This window comes from Falco naumanni, chromosome 1 (genome assembly GCF_017639655.2).
Source record: "Falco naumanni isolate bFalNau1 chromosome 1, bFalNau1.pat, whole genome shotgun sequence".
NCBI lineage: Eukaryota > Metazoa > Chordata > Aves > Falconiformes > Falconidae > Falco > Falco naumanni.
This window is the reverse complement of record NC_054054.1, coordinates 24,056,676-24,080,737: the sequence shown is the minus strand read 5'-3', so window position 1 is coordinate 24,080,737 and position 24,062 is coordinate 24,056,676. Positions and strand designations below refer to the sequence as shown.

The 24,062-nt window shown below is 48.2% G+C and overlaps 1 protein-coding gene across 4 annotated transcripts in view; it reads left to right on the top strand.

The window, feature by feature from the left end:
• SHROOM3 (shroom family member 3) overlaps positions 1–24,062 on the top strand; it is a 60,047-nt gene that overhangs the window by 23,485 nt on the left and 12,500 nt on the right. For 3 of the 4 annotated variants that reach the window (XM_040585925.1, XM_040585916.1, XM_040585943.1), the window contains exons 3-8: positions 6,026–6,157; positions 8,988–12,246; positions 15,324–15,400; positions 19,095–20,006; positions 21,069–21,587; positions 22,433–22,583. In XM_040585925.1, the coding sequence (XP_040441859.1) occupies positions 6,099–6,157; positions 8,988–12,246; positions 15,324–15,400; positions 19,095–20,006; positions 21,069–21,587; positions 22,433–22,583 (4,977 nt within the window). In that variant the 5' untranslated portion in view covers positions 6,026–6,098. The remainder of the gene's footprint in view (positions 1–6,025; positions 6,158–8,987; positions 12,247–15,323; positions 15,401–19,094; positions 20,007–21,068; positions 21,588–22,432; positions 22,584–24,062) is intronic. The other variant, XM_040585935.1, reaches the window with a different exon arrangement.

Below are 24,062 nucleotides of genomic sequence, written 5' to 3'. Positions count from 1 at the left end.
CTGGAGGGAGAACTGAGGCCAGACTGGCCTGGGGGAGAGCCCTGAACTCAGCTGGGGTGTTTGTCTTACGGTGTTTCCTTTTATTGTTTTGATTTAAGACTGAGACTGTTAAAAAACTGTGAGATACTCTGAAGAGATTCTCTGGGTGGGGAGTTGCTCTCTAGAAGTTGTGAAGATGAACATATTGTAGAAAAGAGTGTTGTGAGAATATTCACACATTTCACCTAAGTGTTTTGAAGTGAGGGTTTTTTCAGTGTGATTTTTACTTAGGGAAGGTTTTAATCTGAGTGTCAAGAGGGGTGCGGGGTGTGACTCTGTTTCCTTTGTAGGTGAGCAGACACTCTTGCCCAAGATCCATGACATAAAATATCAGTTCATATACTTCAGGTCTTTCTCAGGAGTCCTTCTTTTTACTCAAAATTGCGAAGGGACAGAGCTCACTCTGGACCTCTCCTGCCCTAGAATTTACCAGAAGGGCTCTGTGAGCCTAAAAAGACAGATTCAGTGAAAGACACATCAAGCTGATGCCATTATGGTCCGACTTGGCCTCATCTGTTATGCTTATTTTTAGAACCATGACTGAACCTTAATTAAGAGCGACGTTGCTTTGAGTAGATTGTGGCCTCGCTCTGTCAAAATCCTAATAGGCTTCTGAGTGCTTTAGTTTTTCCTTCATCTCCTGCTTAATAGCTAGGCATAGGGACTGCAGCAGTGCCTTAGGATGTCTGCAGAATGTGTCCTTGTTCTGCTAGCACTCCTTTTCGATGTGACCATCTTACAGACAGGACCATACCAGTGAAAATTCAGATTGCAGGTTATGCTTTCTGTCGATGCCGGTACACAGTTGCCCTGGGAGGGTGCACATGAATGGCTGTGATCATGATCTCTCCATATAGAAAGAGCATACTACACCCTGCAGTGGCGTATGGCTCAGGACATGCTACCTCTGCCAGATACTTTTTGTTAGTTTAAAAATATCACTAGCCTGAATCTTAACCCCTGCGAGGGTGACGTGGTAAGGATGGGCAGCTGCCTTCCTGGCTTTCTCTTTTGTGTCTCAGTGCCTGGGATTGGATCTGAGAGGCACAAGCTTTGCATTTTGTGTTCAAAACTTTCTTCTCTCCTACAGGAGGAGGGTCTCTGCTGCACAGCCCTCGTCCCTTCCCACCTCCCAGATGAACAGGCCAGGCCATGGCTATCCCTTCCAGCTCCAGCAACCTCCCACACCTGGGCCACATGGCTGCTTGGGAAAAGCACATCCACAGGGACTGTGTTTGCCTGCAATAGCACAGAGTGACCCTCTTGGCCTTAGTTCTCTTCTCTATCTCTTCCCATTTTTCTTTGGCTCATTAACACCAGCAGCTAGTCAAAACCATCCCTGCAGGTCACAGGGAATGTGTCCCAGTGGCCACTGCTCCTGCCTGCATCTGCAGGTGGATTCTGCACCTTGGGGAGAGATGCTCTTCTTGAAAGGTTTTGCTGCCTTTACCTTCAGAGTTCCCCATCTCAGCTAAGGAGGATTTTGAAGCTTGCTGGGACAGAGAAAAAATGAGCGCGAGGTCAGTGGTAGAAGAAGAATTGTTTGCAAATGGTCTCTATTCAGCCATCTTGGATGATGTGTTTGACAGATGTGAGACATGAAAACTTAACTCCCTGCAAGCTCTGTGGGCGTGTTGCAGTAGGGATAGATCAGTTTAGCGGGGCACTGATGACTCTGAGTTGCTAATTGATCAACCACAACATCCCCTCCCTGGCTTTCACTCATGAGCTTTCTAAAAGGCTGAGTTACATCCTGTTACTGTCTGCAAGGATAAAATCCAGCCTGTTTCCTAAGGGAAGGTGCTTTCCTTGTGAAATCCCTCTGTTCTAGCTTCGTCAGCTTGCTTTGATACTCTCCCACTAGGTCTAATCTGCACAGCAAGTATGTCCCATGATGTGCCCCAGGATCCTGCTCTGTGAAAGACCAGGATATGGCATGTGAGGGGGGGGAACTGCTTCCTTCCCACTCCTCATCCCAACACAGAAACCGGTCCCATAAACTGGCTATAATGACAGTCCCACTTGCAGTTCTTGTTACGACAGCAGCACTTGGTATTGCTGTATTGCTGTGCTCCTCGGCGCCAGCCAAAGTGTGCTGCTGGCTGCTGGCAACCTGGAAGCTGCTGTCAGAAAGCTGGCACAGAGTAATCTGCAGGGATTTTTTGAACATCTTTTTCTTTCCCTCTTTTCTCTCCCCCTGGGGGGGGGTGGGGTGGGGAAGGTGCTCTACTTGGAGCTTTAGGGAAAGGGAAACTTTTCTAGGCAAACAGGAAAAATGAAAATGGCAATTTGAAGAACGTAGGTTGTTTGCTTTGGTTAGAGATGGTCCTGTGAGCTCTTGGAGGACACTGGGCTGGAGTACATTTGAATTGCAGGGCGCTCAGGTTCTACATATACTCTGGCATCGGTGAGGAACAGTATGTAAAGATTGGAAATAAGAATGAATACATTGTTCTGGATAGTTTGAGATTGTAACCTTGGAAAAAAGATAAATCAACCTTTCAGTTACACTGTGAATATAGCTTCAGATGGCTCTTCTATAGATGCTGATTCATTTGTAGAGTATAGAGTTATAGAGATAGTTATAAAGATATCTTTGTAAAGTTCCATTACTGTTTTGCATACAATCCACAAAAATAATCTACAGAGATTGCAGAGAATGCACTCACCTCTTCCTAATAACAGAGAACTACAGATCTAAATGGTAGAGAGCCTCAGAAATGTTAGTATGGTACTTGCAGCCCAGACTGCATCAAGCCTTTGCCAGACTGCATTAGAGGAGGCTGCTAATGGCCAGTCACATTTTTGTCTGAAAATGCTGTGACTAGTATACCAACAAGGAGCACCCAGATAACAGCAGCTGGACAAGATTAAAGACTATTCTTTTCCTTTTGGTTTTCCAGTTTACAGTGTGAATTTGGCAGTATCTGGTATGTAATCAGTGTTACAGCTGCCATGGAGACTATTTAAATGCCAGTATTGCATCAAGGTCCACTGACTTCTCCAGGTATCTTCGCCCCAAGGCATTTGTCATGATGCCAACCTGACCTGGATGCCCAGGTTATCTGATCACTGGAGGTGTCCACGAGGAACCAGGAGGCTCTTTTCCAGCCTTGGCATTTACAACAGAGGGATCACTTTCTCCGTTATCTGAAGTGGAGAGTTTTTTAGTAATAAGATTGTGCAGATGCTTTCACAAGTATGGTACAGGTGCAGTCCTTGAGGAACTAGTATAGGGATAAGGTGATGAGGTTTTGTTGTTGTTGTTGTTACTACATTTTTAAATCCTACAACCTCCTAGAGCAAAGTGTCAGCTCTTGGTCCTAGTTTTGTTAAAACAACTGAGCTACACCAAATTTATACCAGTTAAAGATCTAATAATTTATTTGTCTTCACTCAAGTCAGAATTAGCTGCTGCATTTGCAAGTTTTATTACTTAGCCAATCTGTCTGAGATAATTCAGGTCCTGACATTGTGGACTTTACAAAAGCAGTTCTGCCCCACTTCCCAAAAATAGTTTAATCTTGCACTGGTTCTTATTGCTTCCTGAAAGTTATGCTCTGCTGTAAAGCAAGTGTAACCAAAAGCTGTTGCAAGATGGGCAGAATAACTGTGTTCAGCTCCCTCTCCATCTGTAACGGGAGATAGCTGTTCTCCTTTAAATGCTCTGGTGCTCGCTGTCGTATTGCACTGCAATTCCAGTCCTTTTCCCTAATTAGGCAATAATAATTATAAAATAAGCTTAAGGAAGTAGGGTGAAGCAAGGTGCTATTTTCAGGTGTTACAGAAGGCTGAAGGTAGGAACTTCTTGGCGTTGCCTGAATGCCCACACACAGGCACCGGCAGCACTGGCTGTGCCTTTCTTTACAGCCTCAGAGTGCTGTTTCAAGGAATCTTTCAACTGATTCAGTGGAGACTGGATTGGGCCCCCTGTTCTCTGCCTTTTGGTGCACATGTGCACAGAGACCCTCCGTACTTCCATCTTGCCACCTCCTTGGAGATCACCTGTGTGAGTCTGCAACATGAGCTGGAGATCATGTGTACTGCAGCGCTTCCTCTCTTGGCTTAAGCTTGGCTAAGATTCAGTTACCCTTAATCCACGTTTCCAGGATCAGGTAGGTGTGGAAACAATGCAAGGTTATCCCTCACTGAGCTGGTATGGCATGTCTTCTGACTTAAATTCACAGCTTTGCTGCCCATGTGTTGTATTATTACAAGGATATCCACCAAAAGGGTTTTAAATACCTGTGGCTCAGAAGATGGGCTATGCAGCTCCCTTGCAGCTTTTTACTGATCAAATCAAGGGGTAACGTGCTTTGCTTGTGTCATTCAGCGTGCTTTCCCAAGCAAAAAAAGATAATACTAGAGGCTCATACTACTTGGTAGTACAAATTTAAATCTCTGCAACAGAGAAGGCAAGAAAGCAGGTTATTCTTAAGAAACAGTTCTGTCAACTTCCCATCCGGCAGTGTTTAGCCTCCTTGTTTCTCTAGGCAAGGAGCTTAACAAAAGCGCGCTGTTTTAAACGCACCTACACATGTAATGGTAAAGCAGTGCTCAATTCAGCTCACCCTCTGTAAACCTCCAGTTCAGCTTTCCTTAAGACAATTCTGTCACAACAAATGCTAAAAGGAAAGAATACCCCTTTTCTTTCTTCTTTTAGCTGATGATGAGAGAATGACCTGTGCTTCTGCAATCTAAATGGAAGAACTACTGGTGAAATGGCTCTACCTCTCATTTTCTGCATATGCTTTTCCATGCCGTGGAACGTCGGCTGTTGCCAATGTTAACTTGTGCTAGTAGAGGATCTGACCCTAGCAATCTTTTTTTACCTTGTACGTTTCTCTGTATCATTTCTTTTCACAATCTTAGGCCATCCTAGGAGAGTCCTCTTTCGGTGTCTGGTTTACATCTGCATAGGGCATTTTTATCTATTTACTTACTCATTCAGGACACGCTGTACTGTAAGATTTTCAGTGAGACAAACACTTTTAAAGACGTGTCATATCCTTCTCTTGCATTTATGCTTTATAGGTAGTCAAGGTTGTCCCGCAGGCTGTCTTATTTGGGACTTCAGTGGTACGCAGGTCTGGTGCTGCTCCTCATTCTCACAGGAAGAGTTAGAAACTGTGGAGATGAGTACTACAGCAGGGGGAGAGATCCCCCATGGAAAGCAGGGGGAGGATGTGGCATGTTGAGGGTACTTGATTGCTAATCTCCTGCTTTGACTTTCCATTGCACCGTTATGTGCTTTAAATAAGGTTGTCTGGTTTTTTTCTCCCAAAAGCTGATGGAGGCAGGTCTTAGCATAGGTGACTGAAGCAGCCGAAGGGCAGCTGTGCTGTGCTGGGGCTACCGCACCCAAGCTCACAGGGGGGACAGCTGGCAGGCTGCAAGGCCCTGGGAGATGTGCAGGGTGCACATTGCTGGCACTTGGTTGTCATATCTCTCCTGCATTTTTGTCAGCGCTGAGGAGAGATCTAAACAGCATTGTGCGAGCTTCCACCCCCTCATGGTATTTGGTTCTTTAAATGACTTTGCCAGCCGTCACTTTAAAATGAAGGGAAGCTTTTGAGAAAAGTGCATCCTTAAGAATCACATGCAGCCGCCCTGCTTGGTGCATCCTGTGGGAGTCTGCATGCAGCCCAGCCTGTAAATTGATCCCTGGGAATGGGCCCCCAGGCTCGTCCCAGAGGGGTAAGGCTTCTGCTAGGAGGTAAGAGGGGAAGACCCCCGCATTCAATGATAACCCGCTTGTCTGCCTGTGCCTGTTGCCTTGCAAGAATGAGGGGGAGCGTGTTGTGTGAATATGTCAGGAACAGTGTGTGATTAGTGCTTGATTCGCTTGGAAGAGACAAGAATGTAGCAGTGAAACAGAAGTGAGCACCAGCAATTTTAAATGTGACCGTCGGTGTTACTTCCCGTTCATCATCCTTGGAAGAGCTGGCCTGTTGCTAATGTGCAAAATCCTTCTGCTTTTACCTAGGCGGAGTGAAACTCCAGGCCGTCCTCACTCCTGGCATTCAACCAAACTTGCAGAGAACCAACCCGATCCCAGCATGATGCAAATATCTCAGGGTATGCTTGGAACCCCTTGGTATCAGTCCTACCACTCCAGGTAAGCACTATACAGCGGTGTTCCTGTGCCACAAAGGCAGAGATGTAAAGCAGTGTGCGTTTTTAATTTAGTATCATTTGCCCTGTTTTCACATATCTCCCACAGGTGTAGAAATCTGGCTCCCAAGCTAGCGTGCCTCTAAACTAGTCCCCCAGTCGTATGTACTTCCTTGTTTCCAGTGTCATGCTGGCTTCAGGGAGGCTCTGCCGCATGTCCAAGGATGTACCCCGATGGTACTGACTACAAGATCAGGGCCTAAATCTAGAGCACAGGAGTGAAAGAAGGGGACAAAACATGTGGTGGAAAAACGTTACCAGTTGCCTCCATACAGCTGGACGGGTTTATAGACAGCCAGGGTTAGGATTAGAGTTAGGAAGGCTTCGGTTCCTGTTTGGTTAGCCAGATAAAGTAGATGTGCTTTCCTCCATTAAGTGCTCTCTGAAGTGGCTAACAGCTAGGAAATTAATTGCTTTAAAAATCCCCCTTCCCACCAAGATGGGAGCTCACACTGTCAGGATGTTAATGCAGCTTTCTGTGGATCTGGATGCAGGAGCCGGAGCCCTGCTCTACGTCCTGTGCACTGGCCCCATGTAGAAATGCAGTATGATTGTTTCCCCAGCAAAGAAAAAGAAATCCAAAGTTAAAATTAGCCTATTCAAAAAAAAGGGGGAGGGGAAGAAAAGGGTGTAGGTAGCAGGGCAACGGTGCCCATCAGCATAACTGAGCCGCTCTCAGGAGCAGCCGACAGAAGTGCATCACCAGTGATACTCCCAGGGTGAGAAGTTCAGTGAGGGATTTCCTGGGTTTGGCAATCACTTTCTGCAGGGGTCAGCTTTATCATAACTGTATGTGCATGGCTGTTTCTCTTAGAAGTTAGTGCAGTCGTTTATCAGTCCCCAAAAGGCTAAATTAGTAACCTTACTGCTGTTATAAGAAGGTCATATGAGGCACAGCTGGTTTTGGCTGCGTTTTGTAAACTCTCCTTATAGTAAACTAGAAGCACCATGTGAGTTTTGTAAACTCTCCTTATAGCCACTGGGATTTAAACATTTCTTCTACAGGCGAGACTGAACCGTGACAGAGGGGAGAAAACAGAACATTAAGAAAAGTGAGGAGATGGTTGCAGAAAAAAAACACGTTTGTCTCTGGCCTGTAGCATAGATGATGCTGTAGCATATTCATTTTCCACCGAGGGGCTTTGCTTCCCCGCTGCAGCTCCTGGCAGAGCCTTTGGCAGCTCGGCTCTGTCTCCTGGGTGCTTGAAGGGGAGCACGGGGAGCATCTAGTGGCCAGCTGGCCAGGGCTGTGCTGGGCATTGCCAGGGAGATATTTATTTGAAACTAAAATAGAGTGGTTCTTTTAAATGAGTAAACCAGCTCTATCCTGAGATTTGCCATATCTCTTTCTGCCTGTGTCTGTGTTCCTCTGCATCTCTCTGCAGAGCTGCTGCTTTTTCCCCTTGCAGGCAGGCTTCCTTCTGCCCTTCCTCATTCATAGCACCCTTCTTCCACCCTGTCTGTCCCTTGGGCTTGTGGGTGTGAATCCAGCAGGGTGGAAGTGACCACGGCTGGGATACGATCTGGAGCAAGCTTTAAGCTCTTCAGCAGGCACTTGTTAGGGAGGGGGTTACCCACAACACCTGCTGCCTCCTTGATTCCCAGGGCTGCCGTGCATCCCCAGCTCCCTCACTGCATGGAGCAGGTTTGGTTTTGTTACCCGGGTGGAGCACAGCATGCAGAAACAGAGTTTGCCTCTCCTTGTGCCAGCTGAGGCTGCAGCTTGCACTCTGGCAAACCCAGGCTCCTCTCTAGTCCTGCTTCCAGCTCTGAGCCTTGCACTGCTGCCCTTCGCGTGAGACAGCAGGCTTTCCTTTCCTGGTGCTTTCCTGCGGCTCTGCCAGGATGGTCCATGTAGTTGCACAAGCAACTAGAGAAAGCGGTATCTAAGGGAGGGGAGCTGGGAACAAAGGGAAGGGAAGTGAAATCCTCAAGCTATGCTCCCCCATCCTCAGTGTACCTGCTTGAATCTGGGAGGAGAGATTAGCCAGGGGAAACTCCACATACGTTTGTGATATCCCCTTGTGAGGTGTAAAAAGAACTGTGGGCAGCACAAGGAGCTCCCTTTACGCTGATAAATGTCTGAATATCCTTCATTTTGAGCACATCTCTGGTGGCCACGAGTCCTCTTGACACACATGTATCTCAGAGCAGGTGCCAAGGTGTACCTGCAGCTGCTGTGCTGCATGAGGAGGTGGCTGTGAAGACTTCTTGGTGCATTCTCAATCTGTTTCTGTTGTTGCACCCCCACTTGCCTCCACACACAAACACATGCATCTCTTCTCTGTCTTGTCAGTTTAGTTTTCTCGCAGCAAACAAACTATCCTTGGGGCAGCTGAATGTCCAGGAAGCCTGCCAGGGCATAGCCTTCATCTCCATAAAAAGAAATGAAATGGGGAAAAAAGAAAGAGATTAGATTCCCCCCCCCTCCCCAGAATGCCTCTCGTGCTCCTCTCCTCCTCCTCAGTGGCGTCAGCACTCATTCAGCTTTCCAAGTGCTTTGGATAGGTTTGATGGGTGGGATTGATCCTCTCTGGCTCCAGAGATGCACTGTCTTTCCCTCCCACCCTTCTGTGGTAAATAAGAGCCATGTGTTGCAATGTCAAGCAGTTCCTCTTTGTGAACTGGGATGACTGCAAACAGGGGATGGAGCAAGGCCCAAATATGGGTTTTCATCTCAAAACTAAACAACTTCCTTCTGAGCTCACTTTATAAGTTGTTGTGCCTCTGCTCTGCTGACAGTGGGTTTTTACTCTTCTCTCGCTCTTCCCCAGCTCCTCGACCAGTGATCTCTCTGGCTTTGAGCATGGCTACCTGAGGAGAAGTCCTGATCAGTACAGTTCCCGGGGCAGCATGGAGAGCTTGGACCACTCCTCTGCTGGCTACCAGCCTTGTCACTTATCCCCTGCCAAATCCAGCAACAGCATTGACCAGCTCTCGCACCTCCACAGCAAGAGAGACTCTGCCTACAGCTCCTTCTCCACCAACTCCAGCATCCCTGAGTATCCCGCTCCGTTGTTCAGCAAGGAGCACTCCTGCTCCACAGACAGCATGCAGTCCCGAGGTGGCCTGCAAGATGGGATGAGGCAAGCTGACATCAGGTATGTCAAGACAGTCTATGATGCCCAGCAAGGGATCTCCGAGGAGTATGAGGTGAAGTCCTCCGCCTTGCTTCCAAGCTGCGAGGGCCGGGCCTCGCTGGACAGTCGCAGCCATGGCAGACTCCACGGCTTCAGCCGGCACAACGCAGCTCCGTCCTGGGCACAGCCAGGCCAGGGCTCCTTGGACAGCAAGAGCCAGCCGCCCAAGGGACCTCCCTTGCCTCCCACTCGCAGCGACAGCTACGCAGCCATCAGACATCACGAGAGGCCCAGCTCATGCACTGGCCTTGATCTGAACAAGCCTGGTCGCACCCAGCCAAAAGGGGCCTGGCCGCAGCTTGTCAGCACCCTACCCCAGGGGCCGCTGCTGAAAACCCCCTTTGGAGAAGGACATCTGCACACTGTGGTGGAGAAGAGTCCGGAGAGCAGCCCCACCATGAAGCCCAAACAGAGCTACTCCCAGCCAGCTCAACCAGGGCAGCCCCTGCTGCCTACTGGTGTCTACCCAGTACCTTCCCCAGAGCCGCACTACGCCCAGGTGCCCCAGCCTTCTGCAAGCAATAATGGGACGCTTTATCCAGCTCTGGCCAAAGAAAGTGGGTACCCTCCACCTCTTCCAGTCTCTTACGACAAGGCCATAACCAGCAGCAGCACCGTGGGCTTTGATGAGAATGGAAACCAAAGCACTACAAACAGAGCAACCATCTTCTACCAGCCCCCAGCAGCTGAGAGAAAGCACGATGCTGCAGCAAAACTTCTCCCACAAAAACCTCCTAGCCTGGCAGGCCCAGAAGTCTGCTTGACCACCTCGAGAAAGGAGGAGTTGTTACCCCCTTACAAGGTAGCACACAGCAACCGAGAGACCGCAAGTACTGTACAGGCCTCCAAACACATTTTTCAAGCTCCGCAGCCCCAGCTGAGGGATGCTAGTGAGAGAAAAACCCATTACCAGCCCAAAGAGGACTGGGCGGCTGAATCCCAGGAGGACAAAAATGGCAATGCACAGATAAATGAGAGAGACACTGCTGCTCACCACCAGTGGGGTCACAGCAAGCCCAAGCAGTATGGCTTCTCTTCCTTGCAGAACATCCCAGAGAGCTCGAGGAGGCAAAGCAGCTCCGAGCTAAAAGAGATGCAACCAGGTGAGGGTTATTCCAGCACCAAACTGTCCTTCTTGAGCAGCAGCAGTAAAGAGAAGGACCACAGGGGACAGGAGCACAAACAGTGGAGTGATGTGGACCCACAGGCCTTTGCGAGGCAGGAGGAGGAGGACACAAGCATCACTCCATTCCATGCTGCCGAGCCAAAGTGTGAAGAGCCCCCTTCTCCGCAGCAGCCAAAGACCTCTGATTTTGGGAGGAGTCGGCTTAGCTCTAGCAGCGCCCAAAGCTTTCCCTATGGCAAACCAGATGCCAGCAAGCCCCGCTGCTCAGTGCTGGAGAAGGTCAGCAAGTTCGAGCAGCGAGAACAAAGCAGTCAGCGGCCCCGGAGTGCTGGGATTCCCAGCTTCGGTCAGCACTACGGGCCGAGCAGGACGAGCCAGCCCTCCAGCACAAGGTGCTCTCTGCACAGCCTGGAGGACATGCGGAGCAAGCTCCACGAGCCTGGCCAGCTGCCCAGTGAGCCAGGCAGGGTCTCCAGCCCCTCCATCAGGAATGGGAAGCTGGAAGAGGCTGACTGGCGCCCTGTAGAGCTGCGGATGGCAGCTTCAGTGAAGCAGGCAAGACCTAGCGAATACTACAGCCTGTGTCCTGAAAATGAGGTGCAAATAAGGGTGGCTCAGCTACCGAGAAGTAAAAGCACATTCCAGCTGGGAGGTGAGCCTGAGAAAGAGATCCTCTGGAAGGATAACGTCCAGGATGCCCACGGGTCGCAGCTGGACACACCATTTAACAGGGCCTACAGGAACAGCATTAAAGATGCTCAGTCCAGGGTGCTGAGGGCCACTTCCTTCCGTCGCATCAGCCCCCCGTTCGGAAGTGCACACAAGAGGGTGACCCAGAGGCCTGCCTCGGCCCACGTGGGCACGAGGAGCATGGCAGCATCTCCCCACACCCCAAAGGAGAGGCACAGTATCACACCAACAGAAAGCAGCCTCTCTGCTCTGGACTACGCCAAGACACAGCACATCTTGCGCATCGGGGGCCGAAAGCGGCTGACAGCAGAGCAGAAGAAGCGGTCTTACTCGGAGCCAGAGAAGATGAATGAAGTGGGCATCTCTGATGGGGAGCCATCGCCCTTCTCCTTCCAGAAGAAAAGCATCCATTTTGTCTTCCCGGAGAATACAGTGGCTGACCGGCGTAAGATCTTTGAAAGGGACAGCAAAGCTTCTTCTACCGCCAGCCTCTCCAAGCCGGAGCTCAAGCAACTCCAGCAGAATGCCCTCGCCGACTACATCGAGCGCAAGACAGGGAGACGGCCATCCTCACAAGATATTGGACTGCTGAGGGAGCGCTCCCACAGCTCCTACCTACAGGCAGGTGGCCCAGACAGCCAGAGCCTTTCATCTGCCTCCAGCATGAATTCCCTCCAGGACCAGAACCTTTACCGCCGGAGGGAGTCCATAGAGCGGATATCCAGGACGGGGCGGATATCTTCTACCCTTCCTCCTGGGCTGATGGGCTGCTTCGATATGAGTGGAGATGAGAAGACAGGGCACCAGGACAGCTCGGTCATAAGCCGACCAAAACCAGAGAGGTGCCGGGATTACAGAGCCAAAGTGGAGCTCACCAGAGGCACACAGACAGACCCGCTGAGCATGCAGGGCCAGCCTCGCTACAGGAAGCAGGAGCAGGTCTTCGAAACACCCTCCACTGCCAGGAAATCTGGGAAATCAGTGTCTGTAGAAGACTTGCTTGATAGGTACGACAATCAGACAGTCCCTGTGCATGTACGTTCCAGATCATCTCCCACGGCAGATAAGAAACACCAGGTATGTGGAAGCCGGATCGTGTGTGCAGGCCAGCAGGGCTCTCTGAACCAGGGAATGAGGGGGGATGTCGGAGGACAGGCTGATGTTCAGTCACAGCAATTACTCCATTGGTTAGAATGAGGTTAAATGCATGTTGAGATAGAGACAGTTTATTGCATTTAAATTACCAACATGCTGTTTTAAATGCTTGCTGGCAGGGTACCGCTTCTGTTCAGCTTTTTTACTGCTGGGGCTATTTCAGCGATTTCAGTGCATATGCTGGTAGATGTGTGTGTGTTCTCGCTGCTGTGGACATCCCATCTGAGGTGTCCTGTTCTTACCTGTCAGCATCACCTGAGAAGCGCTGAGCACCTTTCTGGTGGGGTGTGCCGTTAAGGTAGTGATAAGCTGTAGCTGCTGTTCTGCCTTGGCCCACTTCCCTGGTGCAAAGTAGAGAAGATTAAAGGGTGCTTGAAATTGCCTTGGCTCCCACTGTGACTGACAGTGCTGGGAGATGCTCAGCAGAGGCGCGGCTAAGTAACTGTTACGTTTTGCCTCCGGCCCTGGAAGGAAACATTGCAGGGAAAACTTTGTGGAGACCCTGGCCGCTTTTTCCATGTCCCCTGCTTGGTGGTTGGGAACATTGCACTGATGTCACAAGTGGGGAATTCAACTGACTCTGATGATGGTAAATAGCAGAAACAGGCTAACTTCTTAAAGAACAACTGCCCAGATCAGCTTTTCAGCTGGCTGAAATCTGTTCAGACCTATTTAGGTAACTGCAGCTAATCGAGCTGCACAGATTTACAGCGGCGATGGGTCTGCTGCTGCATCGCTGTTTCCATGCCAGGCTCTATTCGTCACAGGGAGAGAGAGGAAACAACCAAAATGTGTGGACAGGCTCCTCACTGCAAATAGTCTGAGTGTTTGGACAGTCTCACATATTTACAGGGCAGCTGAGATCCAGGACATCTGCTACTCTTGCACTTGCTACCAGCCCAGAACAGATTATCTAGGTGCAACAAAGTGGTACTAAGTACTGTAAAGGAGGGTCTGGGCAACATCTCAGAAACAGGCCCAACTGAGATGTGGGGGAAGGAGCCATCCTCCCAGACTTATTGTGTGCTTCATTCTAAATGTCCTCCCTCAACAGACCTCGGATCCCACGCTACATTTTTAAATAGAGAGAATTAAAAAAGCAGCTTGTGAATATCAAGTGACCAGAATGCATTTCCATAACCACTCCCATCTCATCCCATCATCAGTATTTTTCCACACCAGGCAGGCATCAGACTCATCTGTGCAATTTTTCACACTTGGTGATCATGAAGCCTTGCATTCAGCAAGAGGACAGTCCTTAGAAAGAGTTAGGGTGAGGGCCAAGCTGCGACTCTCTCTGCCTCCTGAAACAGTCAGAGTGGCAACAAAACCAGGCATCCAGAAAGAGAAAAATCACCAAAATGTGCTTCTTAGTGACAGGTTGGACGACAAGCAGCCCTAATTCGTTTTTACCCAGCCTACTCTCTTGGGCAGGGGACATATAGGGGACAGCTCTTGAGATCCTAATTTCCCTCTTGCTGGCTCATTTTTAATCTTGCATATGTTCAGCAGCCAAACCAGGGTTTCTGTGTGTTGGAAGCTAACTCGAGGAAGATGATGAACAGCACTGCAGACCCGCTCACAGGGTCTTAGCTCAAATGTAGAAGAGGGGAGAGAGCCCTTACTGCTGTTTCCCAGAGCAATTTGGCTGTATCCACTTCTGGAATGAGGATTTAGGCCCATAGGCATCAAGGGACTTGTGAAAATCCTGTTCTTACATCCTAATTCAAGAAAGCATGTTTGACTTCCAACATGTACATCAATCCATAAGTGTCTGTTTGAAAGGGAAGTATATGTTTAAGGGCTCTTTTAATTACGTTTGTTTCTGATCTGTCTCCAATACAAAACCACAGCTATGAAAGTGTGGGACAAAGCCAAAGCAACAAGGTGATTTTTAATTTTGTAAAAGTTTTTATTTTTGGCCTTTTCCCATTTTTTGTAGGTAATGTTTATTTCCAGTTTAGCAGCAAACTTCTCTGCCTCACTGTATGCTTTTCAGGGCCCGGTGTACCGTGTCTAATGTTTCTTTCAGGCTGCATATAAATCACATTGCACTGTCACTGTAGGGATTTGTTCAAAGATATAAAGAATTTGATAGCCATATGGAATTATTAGCACTCAGTCTTCAGAACACATTCTCAGCCTTCCTTCCTCTCTGCTTTTTTAGTCTGTCTTAGCCTGCATATCTCCCAGCTCCCAGGCTCCTAAATCAAGATCTGTGCTTCTCTCCCTCTGCAGCAGCACTGACCAAAAAAGCAAATTACTAAGGGTGTGGGGAAGGGGGCAGTGAAATGCTTTCTGCTGGAGAGATCGCACGGGAGAAAATACCAGCCTCTTCAAAAGCAGGCTGAGCATTTGCTTTCATGTCTCATAATAGCCTGGTGTCCGATGGTGGGAGCTCTAGGGCAAAGAGAGTCAGATTCACAGAGGCATTTCAGCTGCAAAATTTATCTGGTATTAGATGACAGAAATGCCTAAAGAAGAGGTAGTTCCTGCCCTTTGGTTTTCAAAAGAACCAAGTGCCAGACTTTGTGATGGTTTTCAGCACCTCTGCCTGTGGCTGGAGTGTCCAGCTTTTGTGGCATTCAGTATCTCTGCAGCGCTTCAGTCCTGTTTTGGCACAGATTGTTCACTGTTTAGCTTCCCCGGTTAAGGCTGCTTCAGTGATGTCTCAGCTTCTTCTTGCATGTAGAACAGAGGTGAACACCCAGATCCCACTGATACTGTTCAGCATGTTTTTAGAAGAGTCAAGGACTTGCTGAGAGGTTTTAAAAACACATTTTTCTGAATAAGTCTGCCTGTTGGTCCACAGTCCATCCAGAAAAAGGCAGACAGGTCCTCTAAGCAAGAGGAGGGTGCTGGAGAGCAGTAAGCCATGCTGGAGTATTCCACCCATGTGTATACGGCACAAGCTGTGCTCTCTTCTTTCTAGGAAGCATCGGTGATTTGTTATTTTGTTTCGCTTTCTGCTCACTGCTAATACTGTCTTTGCCCTCCAGGACCTGCTGAGAAGGGAAAGCAGTGAATTTGGCCCCATGGTGAGAGATCCTTTCTATGTGATCAGCGCAGGAGCCAGGTGGGTATATGTTAATGTCCCTTTTGTCACTGCAGGATCAGCTCTTGCCATCCTGCTGCCAGCAGCAGTTGTCCTGTGTTGTCTATATAAACAGATGGATCATGACAAACTAAAGAAAACATCTGCATGGACACGGTTGTGGGTGTGCTGTGACTGGCAGAGTCAGGAGGAGTAAGTTGCTGTGAACCCTTTTTTTCACGATAGACGTTAATTCACTATCAAGTCCTCCTCGTGTCACTTGGACCATGTTTCTGCAGCAGATTCCCAGTTACTTAACTTCCAAAATGTGTTTGATCTGCTGTTAGAACTCACATCCAGATGCTGTCATAACTGAAGGATTCTAAAGGAAAAAATACCTTGATGTCCCGCTCTGGTATTCTCTGGTCCAGGATGCTGCATCCCCAAAAGCAAGCGAACATTTGTGTGGATTAAAACCAGGAGATTTCATTTATCTTGCTGAACTAGGAGCTTGCTTTGAGGCTGTTTTCCTTTAGGTAGACAGGATATTTTGTTCAGCAGCAGGGGAGAGAGAAATGTTTCTTAAAAATAGAAAAGTGTAATCATAAAACTATATTATTAGAACTTATGTAACTATCCACTTAGCAGTGGATTGTTTTGAAGTTAACTAGAACTGAAGTTGATCTTGCTGTATTTACATCGAAATAATAAATAGATGTTTGCCCTGAGCTCTGAGTGCCCAAACAGCTAACTCATATTACAGTAAAAACCATCAAGAAGGACCGAAAGAATTATTCACAAAGGAGCTCTGTTTCTCACAAACTTGCAGTAGATGTCAGCCCACTCTGTTGTCATAGTGGGAGTTAACAACGCTGTCTCCAAAGGTCTCACCCCTCAGCTCTGGGTCAGTAGTACTCAGCTAGGAGTAGAGGAAGGCTCCTAGTTTAGCTGGATCTTGGTTCTGGGTGGCTGGCCATTTTTGCCCCTAAGAAGACGTAAATGTTGTTTTAGAGAGACTCAGTCTGCCTTCATGCACATCCCTTAATGATTATTTAAAACACACCCGTTTACTTTGATTTGGAATAACTTTTCCATTTTTTTCCCTAAGAGAACAATACAGCTGGTTTAGTTCATTCTGCCTCCCCATTTCTTCTAGAGATGGCATTTCACCATTCTTCTCAATAACTACTTGAGGCTTTCTTCCCGCCACACACACCCCGGCCCCAACCTATTTTCCAAGTAACAGATTGAACACCCAAACTGAAGTTTACTGGGGCACGAAATGTAGGTTTCTCATTTTCATGCTTCACTGCACAAAGATTATTGGTGTTAACAGTTTTATGATGTTTCTGCTGCATACACATCCTGCATGCTCTGTAAACACATTTCTTCTGGGAACGTGAGGTTGCTTTCTTGATCAGAATTGGATTGTCCCAAAAGATAAAACAAAAGGATGGGAGAAGACAGGAAAAAGCCCTGGGCTCTGAGGACACAGGGTCCCACTATACAGACTGCAAATCCTTCCCTACGAGTCTTAGCTGCCAAGTCATTTTTCTTATGTTAGTGCACCTGAAATGACCTGAAAGAGAACAAGTATGGGTTTTGGAAGCTAGAGGGCTATGGTCGTGCGCTGCTGAAGCTGGTAGAAGTTTTACATTTAACTCCCACTGAGAATGGGATCTGAATCTTTCACAGACCGAAAGGGACGGGTAGACCTGGAGCTTACCCATGTGTCAATGAGTCACAGAAGGAGTTCCCCTATTCAGGCACTGTTGAATGTTCCCGGGCCTCGGTGTGAGTATTTCACAGTCTGGTTCATACGGGATTATTGTCAGGTCTTTAATCCATCCCTTAAGAAATGCAATCTTTGCTGTCTCCTGTGATTGTCAGCCCAACACAGCTGATTTCTAGCCAGTCCTCTCGCATCTGACCATCACCATCCTCTCGCTGTCTGCAGCGTGCTCCGTGCACAGGCCCTTCAGGGAAGGCAGTAGCAGGCAGTAGGAATTGTGCTTCTAGGCTTCCTTGGGACCCAGCTGCTTAATGTGCTGGAGAGGAGATGGGACCACCCCTGCCACTTCTCTTGCTCAAGGAGGAAAAACGTCAAACAGTGAAGTTACAGAAACCCTGGTCAGCAATCACTTGGTCTGGTTGCATGTGCTCCATGACTTACGCTCTGTGCTCGTGCACTGCTCCCCAGGTGTCATACAACAGCTGTCTCGTAAGCACTGTTGCGAACGGTTCTTGCTCCACCAGTTTTAGAATCCACAATTCCTTCCACAGTAGGAGAGATCTTTCAATTAGAGAATTACCATCTGCCGTTTCTGACAAACACTGAGCATCTGAAAAGAACACACATTGCTACTGTCCAGGAACCACAGACAATACCAAGAGCAGTCTGTCTGGGAAGTTTCCCCACCCCCGGGCAAAGGCTGCCAAATTCTATTCTCGGTTACACCAGAATAAAGCTGGAACGACCCATGTCTTTGACAGAGTTATACTTACTTTGTACCAGTACATCTGAGAGCAAATTTGCAGCCCAAGTCACAAACATCACAGATTGGCAGTGTTGGATTATTTGAACAGTGCATCTCAAGAACAGAAAATATATTGGCAGGAGAGCTTTATTGTATTTTATTGTTTTGTGGTATGGGTTCATGTTTTTGGCCATCTTCTCTCACATCTGCTAGTGGTATTATTACTGCTCGTTTTGTTTTCCAGCTGAATAGCCATACAGGCAAGTGGGTTTGACTGTATTCTGAGCAGGATCCTCACTTCAAAGGCCAGACACTGTTTCTCAGACTCAATTGAGATGATCTTAGAAGACCTGGAAGGAATAATTTAATCTGCTGGCTTTGCAGCCTTAACATCCATTTGCAGTTGAAAAGTATGGGCTTTGGGTTTTGTAACATCTGCCAATCCGAGAAGAGCTCTTTTTTTCTAACAGGATACCAAGGCTCTAAGAGCTTTTTTAAATTATTTTTCTTCACGGTCAAAATAGTGCATTTTTTTGGCCTTGCTTTGTTCTCAGGGACAGTTGAATCATTTTAATGGCACCTTTCTGAAAGGAGAAGGTAATATTATGGGAAATTCCGGCCCATTAAACTTTTTTATTGATTCTGAATTTGGCTCTAAGCTTTCAGAGGTCTGAATAAGTTTGTTAAATTTCCTTTACTGAAATCAATTCTCCTTTATTTGGCATCATTGTGTGATCAGTGGATGGAGGTGTATTGGGATTTAGTGGTGTACAGATACATTCATTAAGCAAAGTGAAGCTAAAATTCTTAAAATTTCCTGCAGTTGAGAATGGACTGATGGTGGATAATGTTAAGTTGTCTATCTTAACAGCAGTTGCTACTAGCCCCATCTGTACAAAAAAAGAAAAATCAAAGCAAGGCTGGAAAGGAAGCCAGGCACTTAGGTTTTCCTAATTTTTTTTCTATTCAGTTATTACTGGGATGCTTGCTATGTGTGTGCACATGTGTGTGTGGTCTAGCACGCACTGAAAATTATAAGAGATGGTGAGGGGGAATGGATCTGGCTCTGTGTCCCTAGCATTAGTAGACGGGATTTTACTACCAGTTTCAAAGCACAATTGCACCTCACCTGGATCAGCAGGCACAGACCCAGGCCTCTGATATGGTTGCATAATTTGCTAATTAAGGAGGTGCACAATAGCTTTTCTTGCTCATTGATTAACTATTAATCTTATCGTGGTCTGTCTCTTGATATTTAGGTCTTTCAGCAAGAAAGAAAGAAGCCACGCAGAAAAATGGGCGTTCACAAGTTATTATCCCCACCCTCACCACAGCAGCGAGGTTGTCACCGGGTCTGCCACACTGACAGAGAACCACAAGCTCTCAGAACTTTCCAGGCCAGATAGCAGGACTTCTGCGTTTGTCCCATCCCCAACAGAGGCAAGGAGTCACTATCCTGAGCAAAAGCAAGGCTTTAAACCCTTATTCCTTAACCTTACTGCTGGATCTGGCCAGTCCTCCCCTAATACGCCCACCCAGACTCCCTCAGACTTCCAGAGTGTGGGTGATGGCCAGGCTCTGAGACAGCACCATGCCAAACGAGATGCCGCTCCCCCTGAGGGCAATGGTAATATTCAGGCACAGTCTTTGGATGCTGTCCAGGATAGATCCCCTGAGATTCCCACAGAAGAAATGATGTGGAGAAGGAAAGCTGGGCTACTTCACAGATCCCTCCCACCTAAAGTGGTGTGGGCTCATTCAGTCAAGGACAGCTACCCAAGGGCTACGGTGTCTCCTCCAGCAGCTGGGCCAAAGTTCTCCCACAGGTGGCAGTCCCTGCCAACACAGAGCAGCACTTCTTCTGACCCAGAGACTCCTTCTCCCCAGGGAACAACCCATCTCCGCATCTCGGAGTCGGCCCTGCAGCTCACACCCCCGCCATTGCTGCAGGACGATGAAGACGACGAGGTGTTTGTCATGCCTTCCCAGCCGGGTGTAGTTGCACCACCTTTCTCTCCCCCACTGCCATCCCGTCCTTTTCCTGAGCTGAGCTCTTGCACTTCTGCAAACAGCACGGAGGAATTCCCACCTCCCCCTCCACCGGCGGCGCTTGAGGGGAATGGGACAGCTGGAGACAAATCCACCAGGCTCACAGAGGAGGCCAAAGTGAGGTAAGGGAGGGCTGTAACACAGCATCTCGGGCGCTGTCGGGCCATATACAGTAAGATATGCGGGGCTCCAGACAAATGTGACTGATGGCAGCTCTGCGTGCCATGACGACCTACCCACAGCTGCTAGCTGTGCAGGAAGCTTGCAGAGGAGTGCATGCGTTGTAAGGGGAGAGGGACAGACAGACTCACTGCCACTAGACTTCGCTGGCTGCCACGAGCATTGTCAAACGATGTGGCCAGGTCAGGGCACTAAGCAAGAAGGCAAAAAGCTTTACAGCCCATCAACAGATGCACTGTGGCAGGTGCTTAGCCAGCAAGGCAAAGGGGGTTATGGGTGAGAAACTATGCTGGTCTCCTCCCTGCAGTTACCGTACAGATTTCAGTGGAGTTGCTTCTTACTCGTGCCAGCATGAAGGATTAAAATGGCTGCTGACTCCTTCCAGTTACTGGCTTTTGAGAGAGAGCTATGAAAATCCATTATGGTTTTTCTAAACAGTTAGAATATATTTTAGACCTGGCACAAAATAACGCTGTTATGAAACAGTGACCATCTGCCAAGAAGCAACAACACAAATATGTCACAGTCATACTGTATATTGAATTTTTCCTGAAGGATAGGACTTTGGGCTAGGTGCCCAGCTGGTCTAACACAGCACAGCTTCCCTCACTCCGAGGAGCTGCTCTTATTTCCATTTGGGAAGAATCTGGACAGGGCTGTGGTAGTGGTTGGCTTTTCCAACATTCAGAGGACAAATAAGTATAGGCTGCTCAGGATGGTGAGATGCAACGTCCCCAGCCTTTGAGCAGAAAACAAAGTGACTTGTCACTCACTGGTTCTTTCTGTGTTGGAATAACAAAATGGCAGTGTCCAGGCTGAAGGGACAATATGCTTCTGGTGCCAGTAGCTACATACTGTGGGCCTGTCTGTGTTGAAATGAACAGTAAGATGCAAAAATAAGTGAGAGAGAAGGAAAACCTACTTGTTGTAGGCCTTCACCATGTGTTCACAATGGTCCTGTGTGGTAAATTTATCTTCATCTCACAGAATTTTTCTGTCCATAGCAGCTTCAAAAGCTTTCCCAAAGTCCTGGCTGAGAGGGAGATACCAGGATTGGGCACCAATACTGGTGAGAATAATTGGCCCCTCTTGCCACCTGCATCAAAGAGGACTAGCTCTCCATCTGCTGTGGATAAGCAGCACCCATTACCTGCTTCTTCTGAAGGGCCTCAAAGTGCTGATAGACAGGCTGTAACTCAACCTGAAGGCAACCACAGAGAGACAGCAGTCATCACCAGAGAGTCAGAAAATGGCAGCCTGGACTCCGAGATACTCAGCGCAGCACCTCCAGTGAAGACAAAGAAAAAGTCCCCAGAGGATATTAAGTCAGAGGCTCTAGCAAAAGAAATTGTCCATAAAGACAAGTCTCTGGCTGATATCCTGGATCCGGATTCCAAAATGAAGACAACCATGGACTTAATGGAAGGGCTTTTCCCCAGTGGAACCAGCTTGCTGAAGGAGAACAACATGAAAAGGAAGATGACGCTGAAGAAAGTTAGCAGGACAGCCATTGAAGATGACACGTAAGCGCTGCTTGTTTGAGTTGTGGGCTAATGTTGCAGCAGGATTCGCTGCTTGCTTGCTTATAAGGACAAGCCTGGATTTTTTGCATCTGTATAGGTGGATGTTGGCGGAGAGTGAGTTTCTCAATTCCCAGGCGCGAGGACTGGCAGGGCACTTCTGAATGCCCTTTCTCATGAGCTCAGCTGTATATGTGGCCTTTGAGCTCACCTTGCTGGGCTGCATAGATAGTGATGCAGAGCTTGGTAACAGGCAGAAATGAATCATCTGTGGAGATGTTATTTGATTTTGCTTTCTTAACCTTTGTAATCTGAAGCAAGTCAGTCCAACGCACAGTGACAGAGAGATGACAGTAAAATCAGGACCAAAACAGTGACAGGCAGAAAGATAATGAGAGGCCAAATTTTGGAAGGAGGGATGAGGGCACCTACTTATTACAGGGGGGTGCAAATATCAGCCCAAGTTCTCTAGTGTGATTCTTTTTTTGAGGTAGAGACTCCCACGTGACAGCTGGGCAACCGTACAGAAATAAGTTGTAATGCACCAAGCCAGAAAGATGGTCAGGCTAGCCATCACCAGCAGAGCTGTGCTGATTTACCTTCAGCTAGGATCTAGTCCTCTATGGAGTTGCTAACTAGCGAACATGTCCACAGCACAGCTGTGCTGTTGGCGCAGGGGAGAGGAAAGCAGCTGACATGCACCCTCTGATGGCAGAAATCGGCCCTTTCCTTGGTGGTTAATAGCACTGGGAAGGTACCAAAGAGGGAGCGCTGGAAAACCATGAATCTAGGCATGGGTAAAAGTCAGGCTCGGACTCAACTCCTCCTTTTTCTTCGCTGTGATGTAGGAGAGAAGAAAAGGAAGCTCCTGTAACCCTGGTCACCTGTCCTGCTTATTACAACGTTTCAGCACCCAAAGCAGAATTGCTGAATAAAATCAAGGACTTGCCAGAAGAAATAGATGAGGAGGAGGAGCTGCTGGACATCAATGAGAAGAAGGTAAATTCAGCACACACCACCATTTATTTGCTGGTTACATTTCTGACATAATAATAAGCCCTAAAGTAAAGTGGACTTTAATATGATATCAGCTTTTGGAGGTCCCAAGTTGCGTGGGGGCTTGGTGCATTTAGGCCACCTGTGAAGCTTTGTTAGGATGACCCAGACTGACCAGAGAGCTAACCTGAGTACTCACTGCAAATCCGAGTACAAATCTTCCACAGCCCCGAGGCGGGTCTATATTATGCCAAATGCTGAGCGTACAGGTTGCAATAGGCAGTCCCTGTCCCATAGCAAGGAAGGAAAAGGGAGAGGTCAAGTGATAAGCAAGGACAGCGCAGGTTAGGAACAGAGTCTAGCTAGTGACGAGGTTTCACCCTAGGATTTTCCTCTTCACTGAAGCAAATTCACCCAGTTTACCTGCTGTCAGCACTCACTGCCTCCAAAGAAACATTGGTTACTTTTTTCCCCCTACGCCTTACCGTTTCACTGACCTGCTGAAAGCCATGTGCACCTCAGCAGCTCAGTCAGCACAACTTCCACGCAACGACTTGGATGGGAGGAGAGCAGAGCAGGAGAGGAGGAAACATTTTCCTCTTTTATTGCGGCTACATTTCAGCGAGCGATGGCCCCTGCAGTTCTTGCTGTAGGCTTAGGTGCCCTGTCTCCCAGGGCCTTTGCAGGGCCTTCTAATTTGTCCCTGTGGTTGCTTCACATTGGTTACCTGGTAATTACAGACAATGTTGCGAAGATCACAGATCCCAAGGAGCCACAGGCAGGTAGTTGCCTGTCTGTGCCTCCCTTCACACGCCTCCTACCTTTGTGTCAAAAGCAGCTCTGCCTGCCTGCCTGTAAATTATAAACATCCTACGCTGCGCTGGACAGAGCAGCACAGCCCATATTTCATGCTGTTTGTACAACAGCGGAGTTTAAACATGCTGAAAGGCACAAATATTCGTGCAAGTCCCATATGCTGTAAAATAGTACTTAATTCTTCCTGCACTGAAATCAGGCATGGATTTAAAGAAAGGCTCTCAAACTCAGCCTCTAAGGCAGGGGTCCTCAAACTTTTTAACCAGGGGGCCGGCGCGCGGATGAAGTGGCAGGCAGCCATCTGTGGCTGCTTGGTTTCCCCCCCCAACCCCTGGCGGGGAGGGGGGTCAGGGGGAGTCTGTAAATACCGGGAGCCGGATTGAGGACCCTGGGGGGCCGTATCCGGCCCGCGGGCCGTAGTGTGAGGACCCCTGCTCTAAGTCAAAGTGCAGAGAATGTATGTGTCTCTGGCACAACTACACCTTTTCCCTCTGGGTCTTCATCCCCATGCAAAGTATAAAAAAGCAGAGAGATCTGAGGCTGGGTGATGTTTGCGAGTATGCAGTTTGTCCTGCAGCCCTGATTTGGAGAGCTAAGCTCTCTCTCGTATTGCCTTACTGTTTCTGTTCTCAGCTTTTATCTGAAAAGCAAAATCTGCTCCCTACC